The sequence below is a fragment of the Equus asinus genome, unplaced genomic scaffold, assembly GCF_041296235.1.
Source record: "Equus asinus isolate D_3611 breed Donkey unplaced genomic scaffold, EquAss-T2T_v2 contig_800, whole genome shotgun sequence".
Lineage (NCBI taxonomy): Eukaryota > Metazoa > Chordata > Mammalia > Perissodactyla > Equidae > Equus > Equus asinus.
The window spans coordinates 354,124-378,688 of record NW_027225517.1 but is presented as its reverse complement, the minus strand read 5'-3'; the positions used below and the strand labels follow the sequence as shown (position 1 = coordinate 378,688).

Genomic DNA, 24,565 nt, shown 5'->3' with positions numbered 1-24,565 from the left:
ATTTGAAGCTTGGTGTTTATGGCCAGATATTGTCTCCTTGTGGGCTTTCTGCTAGGTCATCTGGGGAGGACTTCACAGTTGTTCTGATGAACCCTACCTGCAAGGTGTTTTCTCTTGAGCAGGTTTTTCTCCACACAGGAATTCTCCAGTCTCCTGCCCAGGAGATGCCAACCCAGCTGGGAGTGTTCTGAGAGTTGAATGAATGAATGGAGTAGGTGTGTGGTGGAGGGAGAATCTCCCTTTTCACTATGTTGATATTATCTTAATTCCTCTATGTTTAGCATTTCCCCTTAGATATGTCTGATGAGACTGAGCCGATACTTCTTGGGCCAGTTCTCCAGAGAATAAACCTCCAGTCTTCTAGTAGAGTGAGGAAGGGATAATGGGGAAGAGGAGGAGTTTCCACGATGCTAGAGGAGGGGAGGGGCTGGTCTAGGAGTCCAGTTGTTCTTGATATATTTTTCAACAAAATCTAAAGTTTTAAGCCCACCCACTATACAAGTGCCTAGTGCCTTCAGTTCTGATCCTTTTTAGGGTCTTGCAATGGGAATCAACTTGCTTTTTCTTGGTTTTTCATCATCACTTGACGGAGGACCCATAACTTCCTGATTTCTTGAGTCTGTTGATTATTCTTCAAACCTCTGCTGTCCAGGGTGCAACTATTGTTGTCATTTCTTTTGTTATCCATATCTTGGTGATTTTATAATTTGCTTGTTTTTTTTAAATTGTTATTGTCATTTTAGTTGGGCTTCAGCAAGGAATAAAGACAAACGTGTGGATTCAGCCCACGATGTCTAACAAAATATCATAACTATATTTTCAAATTCCTTAAACCGTTTTATATCTTCACCAGAAATAAGCAATTATATAACATTGTTCATTGTATTTTCCCCAACATTGAGAAAATATAATTTTTTTTGAGGAAGATTAGCCCTGAGCTAATTACTACCAGTCCTCCTCTTTTTGTTGAGGAAGCCTGGCCCTGAGCTAACATCATGCCCATCTTCCTCTACTTTATATGTGGGACGCCTACCACAGCGTGGGGTGCCAAGAGGTGCCATGTCTGCACCTGGGATCTGAACTGGCGAACCCCCGGCCGCCAAGAAGTGGAACGTGCGAACTTAACTGCTGCATCACCAGGCCGGCCCATGAAAACATAATTTTTTAATTATTCTAACTTTTTAAGTTTTTGGTAAGGAAGATTGCCCTGAGCTAATATCTGTGCCAATCTTCCTCTACTTTTTGTATGTAGGATGCTGCCACAGCATGGCTTAATAAGTGGTGTGTGGGTCTGTTCCAGGGATCCAAACCCACAAACCCTCGGCCACTGAAGCACAGCACACAGACTTAATCATTACACTACCCGGCTGGCCCATCACTTCTTTTTTTACTGATATTTCCTTAGGTAGAGAAATTGTTTGAATTTTCCTTTATTACCTTTGAAATGAAATGTTTTGTTTGTATGTTTATATATTTTTAATCAATTTCATCCTAATGTTTCACCTCTACTCATAAAAATGTAATTAGCTTACACTGTTATCTTACTAGTATCTATAACCTACTGATTACTCACAACCACATTTTTTAATGTTCCCAAAGTCTTATATCTGAGTAACAAATACATACACATACATAAATGGACATATAGTTAAGACAGAATAAAACCACATTTTTCTTTTGTTCCAAAACTATAATTAGCCTATAGTTTAAAAAATTAAATTGCAGTATATCAGAGTTGACTGAAAAGCTGAGAAATTCTGTATCCCATGAACAAAATCCAAAATAATTTTAATTATACATTTTAATTGATCTGAAAAACAATTTTGTTGAAACACAATTTGATTAATTTTACCCTAAAAGGCCAATTCTTTTTAAAACAAAAAAAGTAATGTATATTATTACAATGTAATAGAGCCGAGAAGTTAAATATTCATGATGACCGTATTTACCTCAGAAGAACTCTACTGAGAACTTACCTGTCCCACGAATTATATAATTTTTTGTTAAACACTTTCAGGAACTTTCCTGAAGCTAAGTTCCTGAATTACAGTGCTGAATAATAATTTTTTTAGTGGTTTTTTTTTTTGAGGAAGATTAGCCCTGAGCTAACTGCTGTCAATCCTCCTCTTTTTGCTGAGGAAGGCTGGCCTTGAGCTAACATCCGTGCCCATCTTCCTCTGCTTTATATGTGCGACACCAACCACAGCATGGCTTGACAAGTGGTGCCATGTCCACACCCGGGATCCAAACCAGTGAACCCCAGGCTGCCGAAGTAGAACGTGCACACTTAACTGCTGCACCACTTGGCTGGCCCCATGAATAATAATTTTGACTTAGTAAGAACCAAATATGAAGATTTTTACTAAAATACAAAAGTTAATTCATTCCACAAATATTGATTAAGCACATACAATGTGCCAGGCGTTATTCAGATAGTAGAACATTGAAGGTCCTGTTAACATAAGTGATAGAAATCAAGATAACTAAGAGTATGCTGTAAAACAATCTTCCCCTCTCTCTGTGGAACCCAAAATAGACAGGCAGATAATGTCACAGAAAGATTTACTGAATTGAGACTCCTCCCCATCCTACTCTGAATCCTGCTAAAACTCTTATAAGAGGCAGGTTACCCTCTGAGGGTGGAGGAAACAGGCTGAAGACATCCAAATGGTCAACAGGTACATGAAGAGATGTTAAACATCACTAATCATCAGAGAAATGCAAATCAAAACCACAATGAGATATCACCACACCTATTAGAATGGCTATCATCAAGACAAGAAGAGATAACAAGTGTTGGCATGGATGTGGAGAAAAAGGTATCCTTATATACTGTTGATGGGATTGTAAATTGGTTCAGCCACTAAGGAAAACAATATGGAGGTTCCTCAAAAATTAAAAATAGATCTACAATATGATCCATCAATCCCAATTCTGGGTATACACTAAAAGGAAATTCAAGCAGGACATCAAAGAGATATCTGCATACCCATGTTCATTGCAGCATTATTCACAATAGCCAAGATATAGAAACAATCTAAGTGTTCATCAATGCATGAATGAATAAAGAAGATGTGGTATATATATATACACAATGGATATATATATGTATATACATATGTATGTATACGATGGAATATTATTCTGCCATGAGAAAGAGGGAAGTCATGCTATTTGAGACAACATGAGTGAATCTTGAGGGCATTCTGATAAGTGAGATAAGACAGGTAGAGAAAGGCAAATACTGTATAATATCAATTATATGTGGAATCTGAAAAACCCAAACTCATAAAAACAGAGAGTAAAATGATGATTGCCACAGCATGAGGGTGGAGGAATAAGGGAGATGTTTAAGGGTACAAACTTGCAACTAGAAGTAAATAAGTCCTAGAGACCTAAAGTAAATTATAATGACTGTAGACAACGATATTGTATTATAATATTCAAACTTGCTGAAAGATAGATCTTAATTATTCCCACCACAAATAAGAAATGATAATTATGTGATGTGATAGAGGTGTTAACTATTGCTACAAAGGCAATCATGTCACAATATATAAAGGTATCAAATCAATATGTTGTACACATTAACACAATGTTATACATCAAACATATTTCACTTAAAAATATTTTCAAATTTTTTTAAAGGACACATGCTGAACACCAAAAGGAAAAAAAACAATGAGAAATTAATGATGAATTACACCTAATTATAATTTTAAAGTAAAAGTAAATCAAATTAATAAAGGAGGCTAGAGCCTTCATTAAAGGTGTTTAACTTGTTAAAACAGGAACATCTCATGCATGGTCTTCCATTGAAAAACTACCCTCAGGGATGACATGTGTGATGAAAAGTAATTCCAGAGCCTTCAGAGATCTGAAAGCCACAGATACCAAAATTGTTAGAGAAGGTATACCTGCTTGCCTTTTGGTAAAAATAGGGACCTCAAGAGAAAAAGGGACATCTAGAAACTAATACAGACAATACAGCAAATTGTAAATAGCATCTGGATAGTCAGGATACTGGACTGGTAGGTGTGTTGAGATGCAGGACTTCTCAGAACCCACTGCTTCCTCTTTAGGCTCAAGGACACCTCCCCTCTGTATCTCAGCCCCAGATAGAGTCTTATTTCCAATTGTGTCCTAGACTGAGGCTCAAGTTGAGGGGTGAGACAATCCATGCTAGGATACTTCCTTAGCTTATAGCTGTTAGAAAATGAACTGTGAGCTTCAGTGTATGTCTTATATAGGGACTTCCTCCATCTGATCCAGGTGGATCAATTTTGCTCCTTAAGGATTTCTTAAGATGAAAACAACCCCGTCTCTCTTTGCATAAGCAAGAGGTTTTATTAGAACAACAAGAATATAACATACAAAATCAACATGATACTTTACTCATGCTAGCTTTTCTATTTATGTTGACATTTAAGTCCAATTTGATATCATAGTTCTGTTTCAGAAGAACTTTGTTTTGAGAAAGACATGAAATTGCTCTTCTTCTATGAGATCTACTTGGGTCCCAGTTGCCTATTTATTTATAGTCTTGTCCCACCAAAGTGTGTGATTGTCAGTCTTGCAACTATATGGTGCCAGCCATCTAGTCTGGCAACACTAAAGGGAGTTGCTACCATATCCAGTTTATAACAGTTCCAAGCCATGACTGCAACAGCCTGCTATGGCCATCTCTTTACTTGTAGGAGGGAGAGGAACCTTATCCCTGACCAGATCCATGGTCAGCATTGCACCTAGGAGGGCTTGACCAGCATTAGAAGAGGAAAGGAAAACACGAGAAGAGTGAGGATGGAATAAAAGCCACAAAGGCAAGATATAAGCAGTTGGTTTACGTTCCCCAGTTGTTTAAGAGATGTTATAGACAATGAGACACACAAGAATTCAGGGAAGGTAGTCATGGATCAAGCTTATGGGAGAATGCTGGTATACATGGTGTATCTGCTTATTTGCAAGTCAGTCAGGCTCTCCCCACTCAATTGTAGGTCAGCAAGATCCAGGTCAGTTGTCTGGACACAGGGAAGTGAAATGCAAGTGTTTCCTTATTTGTGTGGATGTTCACAGAATAGGCAATCTCTAGGTTTGTCTGGGTTTAAGACTAGAAACATGAGATGATTAATCTTTAGAAAAAAGTTTAAAATCTCATCAGAGCCCACTTAATACATCAGTCACTAATTTATGAGTATTTGAGTGAATGAGTGAGTGTGTGTGTTTCTAATCATACATATCTAGCAAAAAAATTAGGGGAATGTATGTATTAGATATGGCCAATAACCAGGTTTCTGAAAACTCTAAAAATTAAACAACAAAATCAGATCATAATAAACAAATATGTAAAAAAGGCATTTCAGGGACAAAATATTTCTTAGACCAAAAGAAGTGAGACCTGTTAATTAATCAATCTGTAAATAATATATTGATTAGAAATGAAGATAGTCACTTAGAAGAGAAAAAAATGAATGGTTGGGGAGAAACATTGGTAGCACCTCAGCCAGTCAGGACCCTATAGCTGGACACATCAGGCACTGATACACATTATCCACTTTGCTTTGATTCCTTTCTCTCCAAATAGACTTTTGATTGTAATTTGTTCTTCCATGTGGTTTCCTCAAAAGCACAGAGATTTGTGCTATGGGCACAAGTACAAGCATGGCTGCTTTTTTCTTCACTGAAAACTAAAAATAGTATTGGGGCTTATGCAGAATTGTGAGCTTGATTAACTTCAATCCACCTGGAAAAGATTTTTGGAGGTTGCAAAGATGAGTGCCACACCCTGGATTGTGGTAATTTTACTAAACTGATTCAATCTGCAGCTGGCTAGCTCCCTTGGAGACAGATGTACCTTGTCCTGCTTCAAATAGTTATAAAATGCTGGATTCTTTCAGTGCCAAATATATTCTGTTTAATGTACGTCTGTTTGTAGTCACATAATAAATGCTCTTATTTGGGAAGTATTATTTAACATGCAGCTTATTGTAAAATGCAGATAATTTTTGGTTTATTCAAGCCTTGTGACCAATCCCCATCTTATGCACTGGATTTAATAATTATTAATGAATGAGCATTACTTTCTCCTTGGTAGTTGGACAAACTGCAAAAGTACTTTGTATCTTCTCAATGCAAATAAAAAGTTTCCATTACTGGCGAACATATATGTGGCCAAACAAGAAAGATTTTTGTAATACCTTAATATCCAGAGTCTTTGTTCAGCAAAAGAAAATTAGACACAACAGATCAGTGACAGCTCCATGTAAATCCAAAGCATGAGGTATTTTTTCCTTTGTTTATTTATTTACTTATTTATTGTTCCACTGAATTTGGTATTAGGAGAATTTAAGCTTAGCTACCAAAGGCAAATTGAGGGATAGGAGCTCAGTGAAGTGGAATACAGATAAACGTAGATGAAAAACTGGTCATAAGGATAAGAGCAGGGTGCCCAGGAAGCTGAGAGAGTCGGTACAATGGTAACATTTCCATATGTCATCACCTATATGAACTTGAGTTCTTTCTACTTCCCTAAGGACTGCTTCCTATATGCAAAAGAGGTACCAGAGGTGAGAGGTATGGGCTTGCCTTTTACTGAGACAATTATGTCCCAATTTGAGTAGACATTTCAAAGCTACTTAATTTGTCTCTTTTTAGCACATTAACCTGGATTTCTCCTGATTTATATAAAATTGACTAATTAACTAGTACTATGAGCTAACAGTTATGAAGTATTGCCATATATCAAACAATAGGCTAAGCCCTTTCATGCATATTCTCATTTAATTGTTATATCTGCTCTATGTGGTAGATAGAATTATTCTTCTCATTTTACAGATGAAGAAGATAGGGTTTGTAAGTAACTTGCATAAGGCCACATATCTGCAAAATGGCAGAGATGAGATTAATAATCACAGGTTTGATGATTTAAGAATACTTAACAAACACCCTTAACTACTCCTCACTATAGTCTCTGTAGACCCACTTTCTAACACATCAAAGCCATTACAAAGATCACATTTCCTACCAAACTAAGGAAACATCTTCTACTTCTTTAGCTCAGATGGTGATAAATCATTATAGTATAATTGTAATAACAATATCACCTCATGAGCATTTTCTATACACCAGGCACTATTCTAAGTGTTTACATATACTGATCCCTCTAATTCCTCACAATAAGCCTATGAGATAAGGCACACACGGCCCAAGTATCTTATCCAAGGATATACAGGTAGATACTCATTTACTCACTTATTTATGGCCTGACCAAGAGAGGCCACAGCTGAATAAATTTATTCTAGTTTTTACGGCTGGTTAAAGGACACTTAACAAGTTCTTAGAAAATGTGGAGGAGAAAAATCACTCTCTTCAATTCCTTGGCTAAATTCTTCACAAATTTATCACAAAATTGATGAAAACAGAGAACCTTTCTCACCAAATGAAAGTGTGCTCCTCTTCTGTAGATTCCTAAGAAACTTTGAGTGTTGCTTAGAAAGGTGTTACTTTAGACTGAAGTGACAATTCCCTGGTTTTCTTCAAATCATTTCAGTGACCAATTTTTGTATCATTGATTGAATTAGCCATGAGGTCAGCCCATTTGTTCAGTCATTGAGGCCCTAAACAAAAGTTTTCAATCTCTTTCCTGCCTTAATACATCTAAAGAGTCAGGACTATACCCCCACCAGTCACAGTGGCTCACGATAGTCATGATTCTCAATAGGGAAGGGTGTCTGACTTGCAGTGCTCATCTGCCCTAAAGGAAACATGTTAGAACCTCGTAAGATGGAAAGGCAATTGTTTTTAGAAAAAATGTCCCTGTCCTCAGGTTATTATGCTATATATTCCTATCCTACCTTTAGAATCGTCACCCTGAATGCTGGACTAACATTTTTTTAGTTTTCCTCCTACAGACAACAACTCTATTTTGATGTTTCAGATTGCTCAGTCTTTGTCATGGTGAAGGTTTTTCCTAAATTGAGCGTTTATAAGCTGAATCTACACAAATCCTGGTAAACAAAAATCATTGTGTCAATCAACTAGTCCAGAACTACATGAAAGTCAGCATAATTGACCCAACTCACAGCTTTATTGTAAACATTACCTCGGGGTCAGAAAAATGAGTGCTCATGAGAAAGAACATGTTTCCTTTCCATAGCTTTCCTTACAGCACTTTTAATCTCCTTATTTCTAAGACTGTAGATGATGGGATTCACCATAGGGATCACCAGAGCATAGAACACTGACACCACCTTGTCCCGGTTTAAGGAGTAGCTGGAACTAGGTCTCATGTACATGAAGAGACCAGAACCATAGAAGAGGGTCACAGCAGTCAGGTGAGAGCCACAGGTGCTGAAGGCCTTGGTCCTACCTCTTGCTGAACTGATCTTCACGACAGCAGTAACGATGTAACCATAAGAGATGAGGATCACAAGGACAGATACCATTCCAACAACAACACCCACAATGAAGTTCACCACTTGGCTGGTGAAGGTATCAGAGCATGACAGAACCAGGACTGGAGGAAGGTCACAAAAGAAGTGGTTGATTAGGTTGGGCCCACAGAAATCATGCTGATAGACAGAGTATGTTTCAATCAAAGAACTAAGGAATCCACCCACATAGGCCCCAGCCACCATCTTTAAACAAAGTGTATGGGATATGACAGCTGTGTAGAGCAACGGGTTGCAGATTGCAGCATACCGATCATATGCCATAGCTGCCAAAAGAAAGCATTCAGTCAGCCCCATTCCACAGAAGACAAAGTACTGCGTGGCACACCCAATGAAGGAAATGGTTTTCTTCTCTGTGATGATGCCAGAGAGCATCTTGGGAGTTGTGGAGGATACATAGCAGATATCTAAGAAGGACAGGTTACTGAGAAAGAAGTACATGGGTGTGTGTAGGTGGGAGTCCATCCTGATAAGGATGATGAGGCTCATGTTCCAGGCTAGGGTCAGGAGGTAAATCCCCAGGAACAACACAAAATAGAAAATTTTCATTTGAGGATGGTCTGAAAATCCCAGGAGGATGAATTTTGTCACAATTGTGTTGTTCCTTCCTACAGCCATAGAACTGCATCCTTCATAAAGGAAAGAAGCAATCTTGTGATCAGTTAGATTTTGTTTGTCATTATTTGAATGGATGTTTTCTAGAAGGTCATATAAACAGTTAATACCAATAACGTCCTAGCCACCTGCTGGGCAAAGTCTTCTCGGAGGAAGTCGGCCTATGGTAGTCTCTTGGCACTATTTAAAATCTGTATGTTATATACTTCATTGACCAGAAAAGAATCCATCTAATAGAGCAGAGAGCAACTGGGAGTCAGTAATTTGAGTTTTGTCTGAAGCTCCATTCCTAACTCATTGGAAACTGTGGAAAATTCACTTCATCTCTGCAGATCCTCATTGTCTCAATTGAAAATGGGAAGATTGAATCTAATGAGTCTCAATGTTCCTCTGGACTTGGGTTTCATATGGCTTTTTAGAATTCTGACTTCAAAATATAAACCCAAATTAACAATAAAGTTAGGAATTTCTTATATTTTATAAATCTTTAGTATAAGAGTCCCAAAAGGCACTAAACACAACAGGCTATAAGATTTCACATATTCCATTTTGAGGGAAGCAATTCAACCCATAACAAAACATTCTATTCTTTTAAAGTAAAACTAAGAGAAATGTGTATATATATATATATATATATATACACATATACATGCATGTTTAGAACTAGAATTTTTTTCTAATTATATAATTTTTTTATACAAGTCACTCAATAAAATGCATGAAAAGATCAAAAGTTGGACTAACTCATCAGTACCATTATGAGATAGAAGTGCTATGGACGTATCTCCATGGGGGGAGAGGGGAAGCAACACCAAAGTTGACTGAAATTGGGTGAGCCATGTGGTCAAGAACAAGCAAAAACCAGTATCTCCTGAAGAAGAAAAGCTGAACATGGTTCATTAGATATTTAAGGATAATAATTTCAGTATAAGCAAAGGACAACTTTGATGTCATCAGGCCAACCAGATTATCATTCTGAAGACATGAGGTAAGCCCATGAACATTTTGCATTAAGAAAGACAGGTCATTGCATTAATAAAGACCTCACTAGTGTAAGATCAAATGAGGAAATATAAATGGGTGTAAAAAGGTAGAAGTGCCCTAGAGAAGACCCGATGGTACAATCAAAGTTGTTGATATTTTATCATTTTATAGAATTTGATTACACAGCACATTTACATCAAATTGCAATTATCTGATTGTGTTATTCATTCATCATATTAAACACTGTTCTACATGAAGAGGTGTTCAACATCACTAATCATCAGGGGAATGCTAATCAAAACCACAATGAGATACCACCTCACATCCTTTAGAATGGCTGTTAAAAAGACAAAAGATAGCAAGTGTTGGCAAGGATGTAGAGAAAATGGAGCGCTTGCATGTTGGTGGGATTGCAAATTGGTACAGGCGCTATGGAAAACAGTATGGAGGTTCTTCAGAAAATTAAAAATAGAACTACCATATCATCCAGCAACTCCACTCCTGGGTATATATCCAAAGGAAATGAAATCAGTATCTCAAAGAGCTATCTGCACTTCCATGTTCATTGCAACATTATTCACAATAGCCAAGATATGGAAACAACCTAAATGTCCATCAATGGGTAAATAGATAAACAAAATATGAGATAGATAGATGATGATACATGATAGGTAGATAGATAGATAGATAATGAAATATTGTTCCACCCTAAAAAATAAGACTGTCTTGTCATTTACAACAATGTAGATAAACCTGGAGGATATTATTCTAGTAAAATGTGCCAGACACAGAAAGACAAATTCTCCATGATCTAAAAAAAATCAAAATTCATAAAAGTAGAGAGTAGAATGGTAGTTTCCAGGGGAAGAGATCAGTAGGGGCAGGTGTGGGGAGAAGACAATGAGGAGATGTTGGTCAAAGAGTACAAAGTTCCAGTTATTCAAGATAATTAAGTTCTGGGGATCTAATGAACAGCATGGTGACAATAGTTAACATTACTGTATTGTATACTTGAAGTTTCCTAAGAGGACAGATCTTAAATTAAATTTTATAACCACACACACAAGGGTAACTATCTAGAGGTGATGGGTAAGTCACTTAGCTTGACTGCAGTGATCTTTTCACAATGTGTGCATATATACAAAATCATCAAGTTATACACCTTAAATATAGACAATTTCTATATGTTAAAGGGATCTCAATAAAACTGTTAAAATAAATAAATAGTGCTTCTAGCTTTGTGTTTTCTAAAATTTTAAATCTTCTCATAATCAGTCGCTGATTGAGCACCCAAAACCAAGACCACTCTTCACTATGACATCAATCTGGTAATCCTACGGAAGAGGAAATGATGAGTTTGGTGTTTCTTATCTTAATAAAATCTTCCCTACCAGAATGTAAGCTACTCAAAGACAGGCAGAGAATTTTCTCTGTTGTATCTATCCTGAGTCCCTAGAACAGTGTATAGGACCCAGGTACAGAAAATATTTATATAAAAAAATGAATTTTTTTCACTGCTTATCCTGAGAGCTTAGCAGAGTGGCTTATAGTGAGTACTCAATTATAATAATATAATATAATTATATTATATATATAAGGCTTATTGAGTACCAAGTACTTATTGAGGGCTTATTGAGTACCAAGTACTGTTCTAGGGACTTGATTTATATTAACTCATTTATTCATTTCTGAAGGTGGGTAGAGTTACTCTGCCCTTTTACAGATAAAATGTGGAATAGGCTGTAAATTTATAACTGTCATGTGTTGGATGAATGAGATAGGAGGGAAGGAGTTGGACTTACTGAATTACTTTAGGAAGAAGTGTCCTGAGATCTCATTCTACAAGAGAAGAATTATTGATTGCTTTGATCCAATAACATCTTTTGCAAACTTCAGTTCATCTGCATTTCCACTGCTCTATGCGTGGTTTCTGATTCAGTCATTTTTTTATACTTTGACTTCATTCAAGTAGTAATATCTGTTTCTTGAATTCCTGCTCCTTTATTATGAAGTCTTCAACATGGCCTTTGGGAGCTCATTATTTTAATGGGCAGGTGTAGCCACACTCTTTCACCATGTGGCTGCCTGTCACTCACTCCTGCATCCAAAGTAAAAGCCCAGTGATCATTAGAGCTAAACATTTCTGGTTGATAATTGTTCTCTGAGGTGACAAGGAAAGAGGCCAACCACCCATCACCAGAGTCTTATTTACAGTCCCCTGTCTTATTCTCTTCAGGGCTTTCCCTGATCTGGGTCCAGGAAGATTTCCTTTTGCTTTGATGGACAGCTTACCCTTCATTGGAAGTAAACTGCACACAAATAGATCAAGCCTTGTACTGACGTATAGTGTTTAAAAACACACATTTCCAACTGAAAGGGTTGAGTTCAAATTCTAGCTTTGTCCTTTTATCTACATAAACATGTATGAAGTTTTAAAATCTCTCAAATGTCAATTTCTTCACCTGAAAAACTGAGCAGAGAGCTTGTTCAAAGAAATAATATCTGAGAACTTCCCAAATCTGGGTAAGAAACTGGAATTACAAATAAATGAATCCTATAGAACCTCTAATTTCATCAATTCAAAAAGACCTTTTCCAAGGCATATAATATTAAAACTGGAAAAAGTCAATAACAAAGAAAAAATATTAAGAGCAGCAAGGCAGAGGAAAATAACCTACAAAGGAATCCCTATCAGGCTTTCAGCAGATTTCTCAACAGAAACATTGCAGGCTAGGAGAGAATAGAATGATATATTCAAAACACTGAAAGACAAAAATTTTCAGGCAAGAATACTCTATCCAGTGAAACTATCCCTCAGATACAATGGAGAAATAAAAGCTTTCCTAAATAAACAAAAGCTAAGGGAGTTCATTGCCACTAGGCCTTCCTTACAAGAAATGTTGAAAGGAGACCTCTCATCTAAAACTAAAAAGCAAAGGTTTACAAAATGTTGAGCAAGGAGAAAAATAGACAAGTAGAATCAGAAAACTGCAGCTCAATATCAAGATAGGTTAGTAAAAACTTAATTAAAACATAAAAGATAAAGGTAAGGAAAGAATCAAAAATATCTATAAACACTTCAATTTAGTCACAAATCCACAGCACAAAAAAGAATAATTTGTGACAACAATGACCAGAGGGGAAGAGGAAAGGGATGTAACCTATTTAGGCTAATGGAAACAAAAGGCTATCAGAAAATAGACTATCACATCTATGAGATCTTTAATCCTCATGGTAAGCCCTAAACAAAAATCAGAGCAGACCCACATTATAAATAAAGTGAAAACCTTCACAGGAAACCACAAAACTGAAATGGCAGTCAGAAATACAAGGAAAAAGAAACAATGGAAATATAGAACAACCAGAAAACAAGCATCAAAATGGCAAAATTAAGCCCTCATATATCAATAATCACTCTAAGAGTAAATGGATTGAGTTCACCACTCAAAAGACACAAAGTGGCTGGATGGATTAAAATAGAAGACCCAACATTACACTGCCTCCAGGAAACACATCTCAGCTCTAAAGACAAACACAGCCTCAGAGAGAAGGGATGGAATATGATACTCCAAGCAAATGGCAAACAAAAGAAAGTAGATGTTGCCATACTTATATCAGACAAATCAAACTTCAAGATAAAAAAGACAGTGAGAGACAAAGAGGAGCAGTATATAATGATAAAAGAAACATTCCATCAAGAGGACATAACACTTATGAATATGTATGCACCTAACACAGGAGCACCAAAGTAAATAAAGCTACTATTAATAGACATAAAGGGAGAAATGGGCTATAACACAATAATAGTAGGGGACCTCAAACCTCACTTACATGAATGGATAAATCATCAAGGCAGAAAGTCAACAATGAAACAGTGGCCTTAAATGAGACACTAGACCAGATGGCCTTAATAGATATATAAAGAAAATGACATTGAAAAACAGCAGAATACATATTCTTCTCAAGTGCACGTGGAATATTCTCAAGGACAGACCATATGTTGGGAAACAGGGGAAACTTCAATAAATTTAAGAATATTGAAATCATATCATGCTGATCACAATGCTATGAAATGAGAAATCAAGTACAAGAAACAGACTGGGAAATTCACATTATGTGAAGTCTAAGCAACATGCTACCGAACAACCATTGCATCAACGAAGAAATCGAAGGAGAAATTTTTTAAAAAGTACCTGGAAAATGAAACACAACATACAAGCTCTTATGAGATGCAGTAAAAGGGGTCCTAAGAGCATCCTAGGAGATAGCAATACAGGCCTACCCCAACAAATGAGAAAAATCTCAAACAAGTAATCTTAAACTACATCTAACAGAACTTGGAAAACAAGAACATACAAAGCCAAAAGTCAGCAGAATGATGGCAATAATAAAAATTAGACTAGAAATAAATGAAATAAAGACTAAAAGAAAAAAGATCAACGAAACTAAGAGTGGATCTTTGAGTAGATAAATAAAATTGACAAACTCTTAGCCAGACTCACTAAGAAAAAGAGAGAAGTCTCAAATAAATAAAATTAAAATTGAATGAGGAGATATTTTAGTGAAAACCACAGAAATACAAAGGACTATAAAAGAACACTATAAAAAAACTATATGCCAAAAGATTGGAAAACCTAGAAGTAATGGATGCATACTTAGACTCATACAACCTCCCAAAACTGAATCAAAAATAAATAGAGAATCTGAATAGACCAATCACAAGGAAAAACATCAAAATAGGAATCAAACACTTCTTAAAAAACTAAGGCCATGATCAGATGGCATCTCTGAAGAATTCTACCAAACATTCAAAGATTTAATACATATCCTTCTCAAACTATTCCAAAAAACTGAAGAAGATGCAGCACTTTCTGATTCATTCTATGAGGCTAACATTACCCTGATACCAAAACCAGATAAGGACAACACAAAGAAGGAAAATTACAGGCCAATATCACTGATGAACGCACATGTAACATTCCTCAACAAAATATTGGAAATAAAATAGAGCAATATATTAAAAGGATCATACACCATGATCAAGTGGGATTTATACCAGGGATGCAAGGATGGTTCAACATCTGCAAATCAATCAATGTGATACACCACATTAATAAAATGAGGAAGAAAAATCACATGATCATCTACATAGATGCTGAGAAAGCATTTGATAAGATCCAACATCCATTTACCATAAAAACTCAATAAAATGGGTTTAGAAAGAAACTCCCTCAACATAATAAAGGCCATATAGGACAAACCCACAGCCAACATCAAACTTAATGGTGAAAAACTGAAAGCCATTCCTCTGAGAACAGGAACAAGACAAGGGTGCCCACTCTCACCACTCCTATTCAACATAGTACTGGAGGTTTTTGCCAGAGCAATTAGGCAAGAAAAATAAATAAAACGGAGTAAAATTAAAAAGGAAGAAGCCAAATTCTAGGTGTTTGTGATCAATGTGATTCTATATATAGAAAACCCTAAAAAATCTACCAGAAAGGTATTAGACATAATCCAAAGCTACAGCAAAGTTGCAGGTACAAAATCAACTTATAAAAATCAGTTGCATGGGGGCTGGCCCCATGGCCGAGTGGTTAAGTTCGCGCACTCCACTGCAGGCGGCCCAGTGTTTCGTTGGTTCGAATCCTGGGCGCAGACATGGCACTGCTCATCAAACCACGCTGAGGCAGCGTCCCACATGCCACAACTAGAAGGACCCACAACGAAGAATATACAACTATGTACCGGGGGGCTTTGGGGAGAAAAAGTAAAAAATAAAATCTTAAAAAAAAAAAAATCAGTTGCATGTCTATACACTAATAGTGAACTAGCAGAAATAGAACTCAAGAATACAATCACATTTACAATTGCAACAGAAGAATAAAACCTCTAAGAATAAATTTACTCAAGGAGATGAAAGACCTATAAGCTGAAAACTATAAGACATTAGTGAAAGAAACTGGAGAGAGATAAAGAAATGGAAAGATATTCCATGCTCATGGATTGGAAGAATAAACATAGTTAAAATGTCCATATTACCTAAAGCAATCTACACATTCAATGAAATCCCAATCAGAATCTCAATGACACACTTCATGAAAGTAGAACAAAGAATCCTAAAATTTATATGGAACAACAAAAGACCACAAACAACCATAGCAATTCTGAGAAAAAAGAATCAAACTGAAGGCATCACAATCCCTGACTTCAAAATATACTACAGAGCTATAGTACTCAAAACAGCATGGTACTGATACAGAAACACACACACACACACAGATGAATGGAACTGAATTGAGAGCACAGAAATAAAACCACACATCAACAGACAGCAAATCTTCAGCAAAGGAAGCAAGAACATACAATGGAGAAAGGAATGTATCTTCAAAAAATGGTGTTGGGGAAACTGGACAGCCACTTTCAAAAGTATGAAACTAAACCATTATCTTACACCATCCACAAAAATTAACTTTACATGGACTAAAAATTCGAATGTAACTCTCGAAACCATAAAACTCCTAGAAGAAAATGTAGGTAGTACACTCTTCGACATTGGTCTTAGCAGCATGTTTTCAAATATCATGTCTACTCAGGCAAGGGAAACAAAAGGAAAAATAAACAAACGTCATTATATCAGACTACAAAGCTTCTGCAAGGCAAAGGAAACCATTAATGAAATGAAAAGACAACCCACCAACTGGAAGAAAATATTTGCAAATCATATATCTGACAAGGGGTTAATTCCCAAAATATATAAAGAACTGATACAACTCAACAACAAAAACACAAACAACCTGATCAAGAAATGGGCAGAAGATTTTTTTTTTGAGGCAGATTAGCCCTGAGTTAACTACTACCAGTCCTCCTCTTTTTTGCTGAGGAAGCCTGGCCCTGAGCTAACATCGTGCCCATCTTCCTCTACTTTATATGTGGGACACCTACCACAGCATGGGGTGCCAAGCAGTGCCATGTCTGCACCCGGGATCCAAACCAGGGAACCCCGGGCCACCGAGAAGTGGAAGGTGCGAACCTAACCGCTGCGCCACTGGGCCGGCCCAAGAAATGGGCAGAAGATATGAACAGATATTTTTCCAAAGAAGATATACAGATGGGCAGCAGGCACATGATAATATATTCAACATCACTAGTTAATAGGGAAATACAAATAAAAATTACAGTGAGATATCACCTTATACCAATCACAATGGCTATAATTACCAAGACAAAAAATAACAAAGTTTGGAGAGGATGTAGGGAAAAGGGAACCCTCATATACTGCTATTGGGAATGCAAACTCCTGCAGGCACTATGGAAAACAGTAAGGAGATTTCTCAAAAAATTAAAAATAGAAATACCATGTGATCAAGTTGTCCCACTACTGGGTATTTATCCAAATAATATGAAATAAACAGTCCAAAGAGATTTATGCACCCCTATGTTCATTGCAGCATTATTCACAATAGCCAAGATTTGGAAGCAACCCAAGTGCCCATTGACTTATGAATGAATAAAGAACATGTGATGTATACATCACATTGAATACTACTCAGCCATAAAAAAGATAAAATTGTCCCATTTTCAAGAACAAGTATGGATCTTGAGGCTATTATGTTAAGCAAAATAAACCAGACAGAGTGAGACAAATACTGTATGATTTCACTCATATATGGAAGATAAACAAACACATGGACGAAGAGAACAGGTTAGTGGTTACACAGAGGGGAAGGGGGTCGGAGGTGAGTGAAAGGGGTAGAGGGGCACATATGTATGGTGACATAAAAACTAGACTATTGGTGGTGAGCATGATGCAGTCTATACAGAAATATATATAAAATAATGTATTTCTGAAATTATACAATGTAATAAACCAGTATGACGTCAACAGAATGAAAAAATAAATAAATGAAAAATAACAGTAATAACTGGGAAGCAGTTAAGAGGAGAAGTGGGAGAAAGTACTAATTCATTTTTTATTTCAAAGAGTCAATTCCGGCTGATTAAATTGAAATACGTAGTTTTTCAATAATTACTCCAAGTACTCAAAGTGAAAGATAAGATCGTCAGACTAGTTAAAAACAACAAACCCAACTATACGTTACTAATGGAACATGATTTAAATATAAGAACACAGAAAGATTGAAAACAAAAGGACAGAGGTATCACACAATTAACCCAAAAAATCTGCTGTAGCTTTCCCAATGTTACAGAGCAAACTTTAAGATAAGAAACATTACTAGAAATAAAAAGGTTATCTCAAACAGGAAGCTATAATCTCAAATTTGTATGCACTCGATAGCAGAGTTTCGAAATACAAGCAAAACTGTTAAAAAAGAATAATTAGGAAATTATAAGTACTGATTCCTAAATAAAATGAAAATATCCTTAACCATTGATATAGTGAAAATTGCAGGAAATTTTTCAAATAATTGTTTATGCAAAAAAAGCACAAAATTTTCCCTGCTTATCAAGGTATTTGAAGATACATATGAATCAACACCATCTTGAGTATGAATTTTCCAAGAAGCCTTTGAATGTTGCTCTGACTAAATGTCCATTCATCTGAATGTCTCTTGGGAACTCTCAAAGGGAGAATCTCAAAGGAAAAGAATCAGATTGTACTCGTCTGGTTTCAGAACAATGATGCCGTCTCAGAAGAGAGAGGTGATTCTGGAAAGAGCCATTTTTCTATCACTCAAATCATCCTTCAGCCCAGCCCAAAATTCATTCCTGAGTTCTGGCACAAGACGCCTCGAAAAAGAATAGTGGAAAGAAAAGGAAATGGAAAAAGAGTGTTGACTAATACTTAATGGGGCATTGAAAGTGAAAGTAGTTTGGGTGGCATCAGGTGATGATCCTCTCAGAGCAGATATCTGTGTCTTCAACGCCAGCATTTCAGCTTTGGCACTAATGTTGGTTTACATCATAGTTAGTGGTGTGGCAGGTATCCGCAGGAAACACCACCATGATCCAGACCAGGAAGGAAAGAAAATAGTAGGTAGCACAATGATAGATTGTTGTACAAACGCATGTGAGACTCTCTGCTGAAGAGTCACAGGCATAGGAATGTGAATGAATCTAGATGAGAAGAAACTCTGGAAAATTTGTTTGTTCATTGTTTTCTGATCATGTTTTAATCCCCCAGCTGATTTTAGCAGGAGCACTGGTTTTGTATAGCATTGTTGATTTAAACTCTGAGAGAAGTGGAAATGGCATAAACAAAATGTGTAGAGGGTGAAAAACAGAGGACCAGTGAGAGTGTGGGGAAGGAAAAATCCTTGAAGAAAACAATTACCTTGTCATTCTTTGCGTTCATTCTGTTCCCCCAACACACACAAACACACAAACACACACACACACACACGAGTGTGCATGGGCAAATCAAAACCACACTAAGATATCACTTCACATCTGTAAGGATGGCTATTAGTAAAAAGACAAAAGATGAAAAGCGTTGGCGAGAATGTAGAAAAAAGAGACCCCTGTGTACTGTTGCTGTGAATGTAAATTAGTGCAGCCAACATGGAAAACATTATGGAGGTTTCTCAAAAATTAAAAATAGAACTTCCATATGATCTAGCAATCTCACTTCTTGTTATATATCCAAGGAAAATGAAATCAGTGTGTTCAAGAGGTATCTGCACTTCCAAGTTCATTTCAGCATTGTTCACAATAGCCAAGATGTGAAAACAACCTAAACATCCATTGGCAGATGGGCAGATAAGAAAATATGGTATATAGAGATATAAAGACATATTATTCAGTCTTAAAAAGAAAAAAATCTTTTCATTTGCAAGAACATAGATGAACCTGGAGGACGTTATGCTAAGTGAAATAAGTCAGACACAGAAAGACAAATATTCCATGGCCTCATTCAAATGTGGAATCCAAGATAGTCAGATTCATGGAAGTTGAGAGTAGAATGGTGGTTACTAGATGCGAGGTGGAGTGAAAATGGGGAGATACCAGTCAAAGGGTAGAAAGTTTCAGTCACACAAGATGAATAAGTTCTAAAGATCTAATGCACAACATAGTGACTACAGTTAACAATACTGTATTGTATACTTCACGTTTGGTAGGAGGGTAGCCCTTAAGCATTCTTATAACAAAGAAGAAAGGAAGAGAGGAAGGAGGAAAGGAAGGAAAGAAGGAAGGAAACAGAAACTATGTGAGGTAATGGATATGTTAATTAGCTTGATTGTGATCATTTCACAATGTATATCAAAATATTGCATTGTATACCTTAAATATGTAAAATTTCTATTTGTCCATTATACCTCAATAAAGTTGAAAAAAGAATAAGTTAAGCAATGCCACAAAACAAAAGATTAATATCTAAAAAGTAAATGTATTTCTGCATACTCATAACGAGCAATTGGTAATTGAAACTTTTAAATGTATCATTTACATTCTCACCAAAAAACGACATGAAATACTTAGGTATAAATCTAACAAAGTCTGTACGAAAAAGACTACAAAACACTCATGAAAGAAATCAAATATCTAAGTATATTGAGGCATATATCATGTTTATTTATTAGAATACTCAATGTAGGAAGATATTAATTCCCGCAAATTGATCTCTAGACTCAATGCATTTCAAACCAAAATCTCAGCAGCATTTTCTGTAGACATTTTCAAGCTGATTCCAAAATTTACATGGAAAGACAAAGGAACTAGAAGAGCCAAAATAATTTTTATACAGAAGAGCAAAGTTGGATGACTCACATTAGCTGTTTTTAAGATTTATTCTAAAGCAAAGGCAATCGAGAAAGTATTGTATTGGAGAAAGGATAAATATAGTATAGATCAATGGGACAGAATAGAGAGTACAGAAATAGACTCACATGTTTATGATCAATTGGTTTCCATCAAAGATGCAAAAAACAATTCAATATAGAAAAGATATTCTTTTCCACAATGCTGGACATTTGGATATCCATGTGTCAAAATGTGAAACACAATCCATTTCTCACACCATAACTCAAAACGGATCTTACAACTAAATGTAAAATCTAAACTACAAATTTCCAGAAGAAACACAGGAGAAAGTCTTTATGACTTTGGGTTAGGCAAAAATTTCCAAGATACAATACCAAAAGCACAATCCCATCAAAGAAAAAAGTGACAAATCAGCTATCAAAAGTAATTTCTTCTGCTCTTGAACGGCATTATTAAAAGAAAGAAAGACAAGCTATGGACTGTAAGAAAATATTTGTAAATCATATATTTGGTAAAGTACTTGTCCAGAAAAAAGAATCCTCAAAACTCAATATTTCTTTTAAAAAATAACCAAATAAAAAATGGACAAAACATTTGAACATGTACTTCAGCAAAACACATGTGTAATGAACATATGATACTCAACATCACGATTTTTCAGGAAAATGCAAGTTAAAACTGAAATGAAATCCCACATAGACCTAGTAGAACAGCAAAATAAAAAACAAAAAATTCTGGGTCTGGCCCAGTGGCACAGCAGTTAAGTGCGCCCATTCCGCTTCGGCAGCCGGGGGTTCGCCGGTTCGGATCCCGGGTGTGGACACGGCACCACTTGGCAAGTCATGCTGTGGTAGGCGTCCCACATATAAAGTAGAGGAAGATGGGCATGCATGATAGCTCAGGTCCAGTCTTCCTCACATAAGAGGAGGATTGCCAGTAGATGTTAGCTCAAGGCTAATCTTCCTCAAAGATAAATAATAAATAAATAAATAAATAAATAATTCTGACAATGCTGAAAGGTGGAAAGGATACAGAACAACTGATTCTCTCATGCATTTCTAATAAAAATGAAAAATGAGGCATCCACTTTGGAAAACATTTTGGTAGTTTCTCATCAAATTAAGCATGAAGTTACTATATGACCCAGCAATTTCACTTCTAGATATATACCCAAGTGAAATGAAAACCTGTGTTCCCAAGAAAATCTGTATCAAAATGTTAATAGCAGCTTTATTCACCATGGCCCATAAGTGAAAACCATCCAAATGTCCTTCAACTGCAGAATAATTAAACAAATTGTCTTACATTCGCACAATGGAATGCTACTTAGCAATAAAAAGGAATGGGATACTGATACACACAACAATACGAGTGAATCACGAATGCAAGATGCTAGATGAAAAAAGCCAGACTCAGACTGTATAAGTCCTGCTGCCCAATATATTAACTTTGTCCACCCTGTCTCTGGAGGTTCAGCACCACCATTTGCCTGTACAAAAAAATCAAGACATCTTCTCAATGACAGCATCTTTCACTGTCATTCTACATGCTAATTTTCACAGATGCTGGTTCTCCCCTTTCTGTTGTTCCTCCATGCCTGAATGACGGGACTTCCCTCTCAACCCTCTAGATAGACGTGGTTGGGGAGGGATTAGCATGTAGATCACACATGATAAACCTACTTTAAAATTTCTATCTCCCTAAAACATTGGATTCTTTCCTTTGTACTGAGCCACAGTCCAGAGTATGTGAATACATTTTACCCAACCTAATGCTGTAGTCTGTCTTTGTTGCTAACATATTTAGAATCCATTCTACATATGTTCCCCCAGGATTTTTCCAAAATAACTCAATATCTTTCAAGCTTGGGAAAAATAATCTCTTCTCAAAAGTCATACTTTTTACTTGTCCTTCTGGAGCATGCTGATATTTGAATCTAATTATGATCTGGCAGCAATGAAGGCTGGTTTGGTGGGGCTTAATGTGGACAGGCATCCCCTTGCAAGGCAATGCTTCACACGAGGCTAATAAATACTTATTGCAAAAAGGAAGGCTAGTCTCTTCAGACAGATTAAAAGGGACTATTCTCATGGCTAGAAAGGCTCAGGATAATTTAGGAGTTCAAGATTATCAACTTCCTTAGAGCCTACTGAAGTATCCCCAATCCAAATTTCAGGGTCTTCCTCTTTTTCAAACATGTCATAACTTTAATTTAAGAGGCTTTGCGATCTGCACAATTAAGTTTGCATCTGATTTTGTCTTATCGACCTTGAATCTACAAGAAATAAAATATTTATTTTAGAGCCTTTATAGAGGCTTTCTGGTTGTCTTGGAGGTGAGCTGAGAGTTTAAAACCCCAAGCTTGTCACTTTATTTATGAAAGCTCTTCAGTGGAGTCAGAAACATCATCCCATCTAGCCATCATATTAGTCGTTATGAAAAACATAATGGTCAAGGCAGCAGTAGCTTGGTTTTCCAAAGCTTGCCTTCAGTGACAACTTCATCGTAAGTAGCTCCATTATTATGTAAGCACCAGACAGGCAAAATTCTTATCTCATCTTCCATTCTGTGTGTCTCTGATGAGTTACACAGGGTCTGGCACAGAAGAGGCATTAATAAAGACTTATAAAATGGACGAATAAATAATATCTCCCTTATCCATGTTTTCACTGGAATTCTATTCCTTAGCCTCTCCTGGATGTCTCCCCCTCTATTTCTTTCTTTGTCTGGTTAGAAAAACTTTCTCTCTCTTAGTTGGCCATGAGCTGGAATCAATTTTCCACTATTTATTCTAGTTATTTTTAAAAGATGACAGTTCAATATTCTCAGATTAAGAAACAAGTGAATCAAACCTTTTATTTTTCTCCCCTCATCTTCAAATACATGAATTAAAGCCTTGATTTTTATGGAATGCCTGGACCCAAATTATTTTTTGTTGTATGTAGCCCTCCATAGAATAAAAATCCTACATCTTTATACTCTATCATGCTAAGTCAGAGTAAGTTTCTAAAAATTTTAGAGGAAAACTTCTGTATCTAATGTCTTTCTCCTGGAGGAAGGTAGTAGGTTTCTGTGAAAAGAGAAAGGATTATGAGTTGAGAGATACGATTGACCATATATACACATTTATGTGCAATTGAGTTCCAAAATAAATGCATGTACCATACATGCAAATGCAGGATTTCTTGTCACATAGTCCTTGGTTCAAATAGTGGCTCAATCCCTTATTAGCTATAAAATTTTGAACAGCTTACTCTTTCTCAGAATTTCAGTTTCCTCCTTGCAAGGGAGGGTTTGGAGGATTTAGTGAGTTATCACACATAAGACACCTAGTACAGTGTTTAGCACATAGTAGAAGCTCAATAAGTTTGAATTCCCATCCGCTTAAAATACTTCAGGCCAAAAAGGTTCTATGAAGGAGTGGAAAAGAGTTTGTTTGTTTGTGTGTTTGTTTGTTTGTTTACAATCTTTCTTTCTTCTGCAGAATAGGCGTCTATCTTGCCCTATGTGTCCCAATGTTATCTTGAGCTTGTTCTTTATGTACTACCAGAAGAGATCTTGAGTAGCCTTGGAGGATGAGAAAGCCATTGGGATGGAGTTTAATAAGCATCTTCTTCAGAGCACTTATATGAGCATACCACCCCAGAGATCAATTAACTACAAATCTGTGAAGTTTGGATAATACATTTCTTTCTTTTTCAAAAAGACTCTCAAGGGAAAATGTAATGAAACACCTCCAAGGAGAGAGGCAAAAAAAAAACCTCTCTCAAATTCCCCTGCAGCCCCAGCTTTGAAAC

General features: G+C 36.4%; 1 protein-coding gene across 1 annotated transcript; it reads right to left on the bottom strand.

Annotated features, from left to right (window-relative positions):
* Nucleotides 1–8,105: 8,105 nt before the first annotated feature.
* LOC139044329 (olfactory receptor 5A2) lies at nucleotides 8,106–9,065 on the bottom strand. The gene has a single exon (XM_070503766.1). It carries the CDS (start codon nucleotides 9,063–9,065, stop codon nucleotides 8,106–8,108), a length of 960 nt encoding a protein of 319 aa, XP_070359867.1.
* Nucleotides 9,066–24,565: the final 15,500 nt, after the last annotated feature.

Coding starts and splice junctions, on each gene's coding strand:
- LOC139044329 (XM_070503766.1), bottom strand. CDS start 9,065: ATGGCTGTAGGAAGGAACAACACAATTGTGACAAAATTCATCCTCCTG.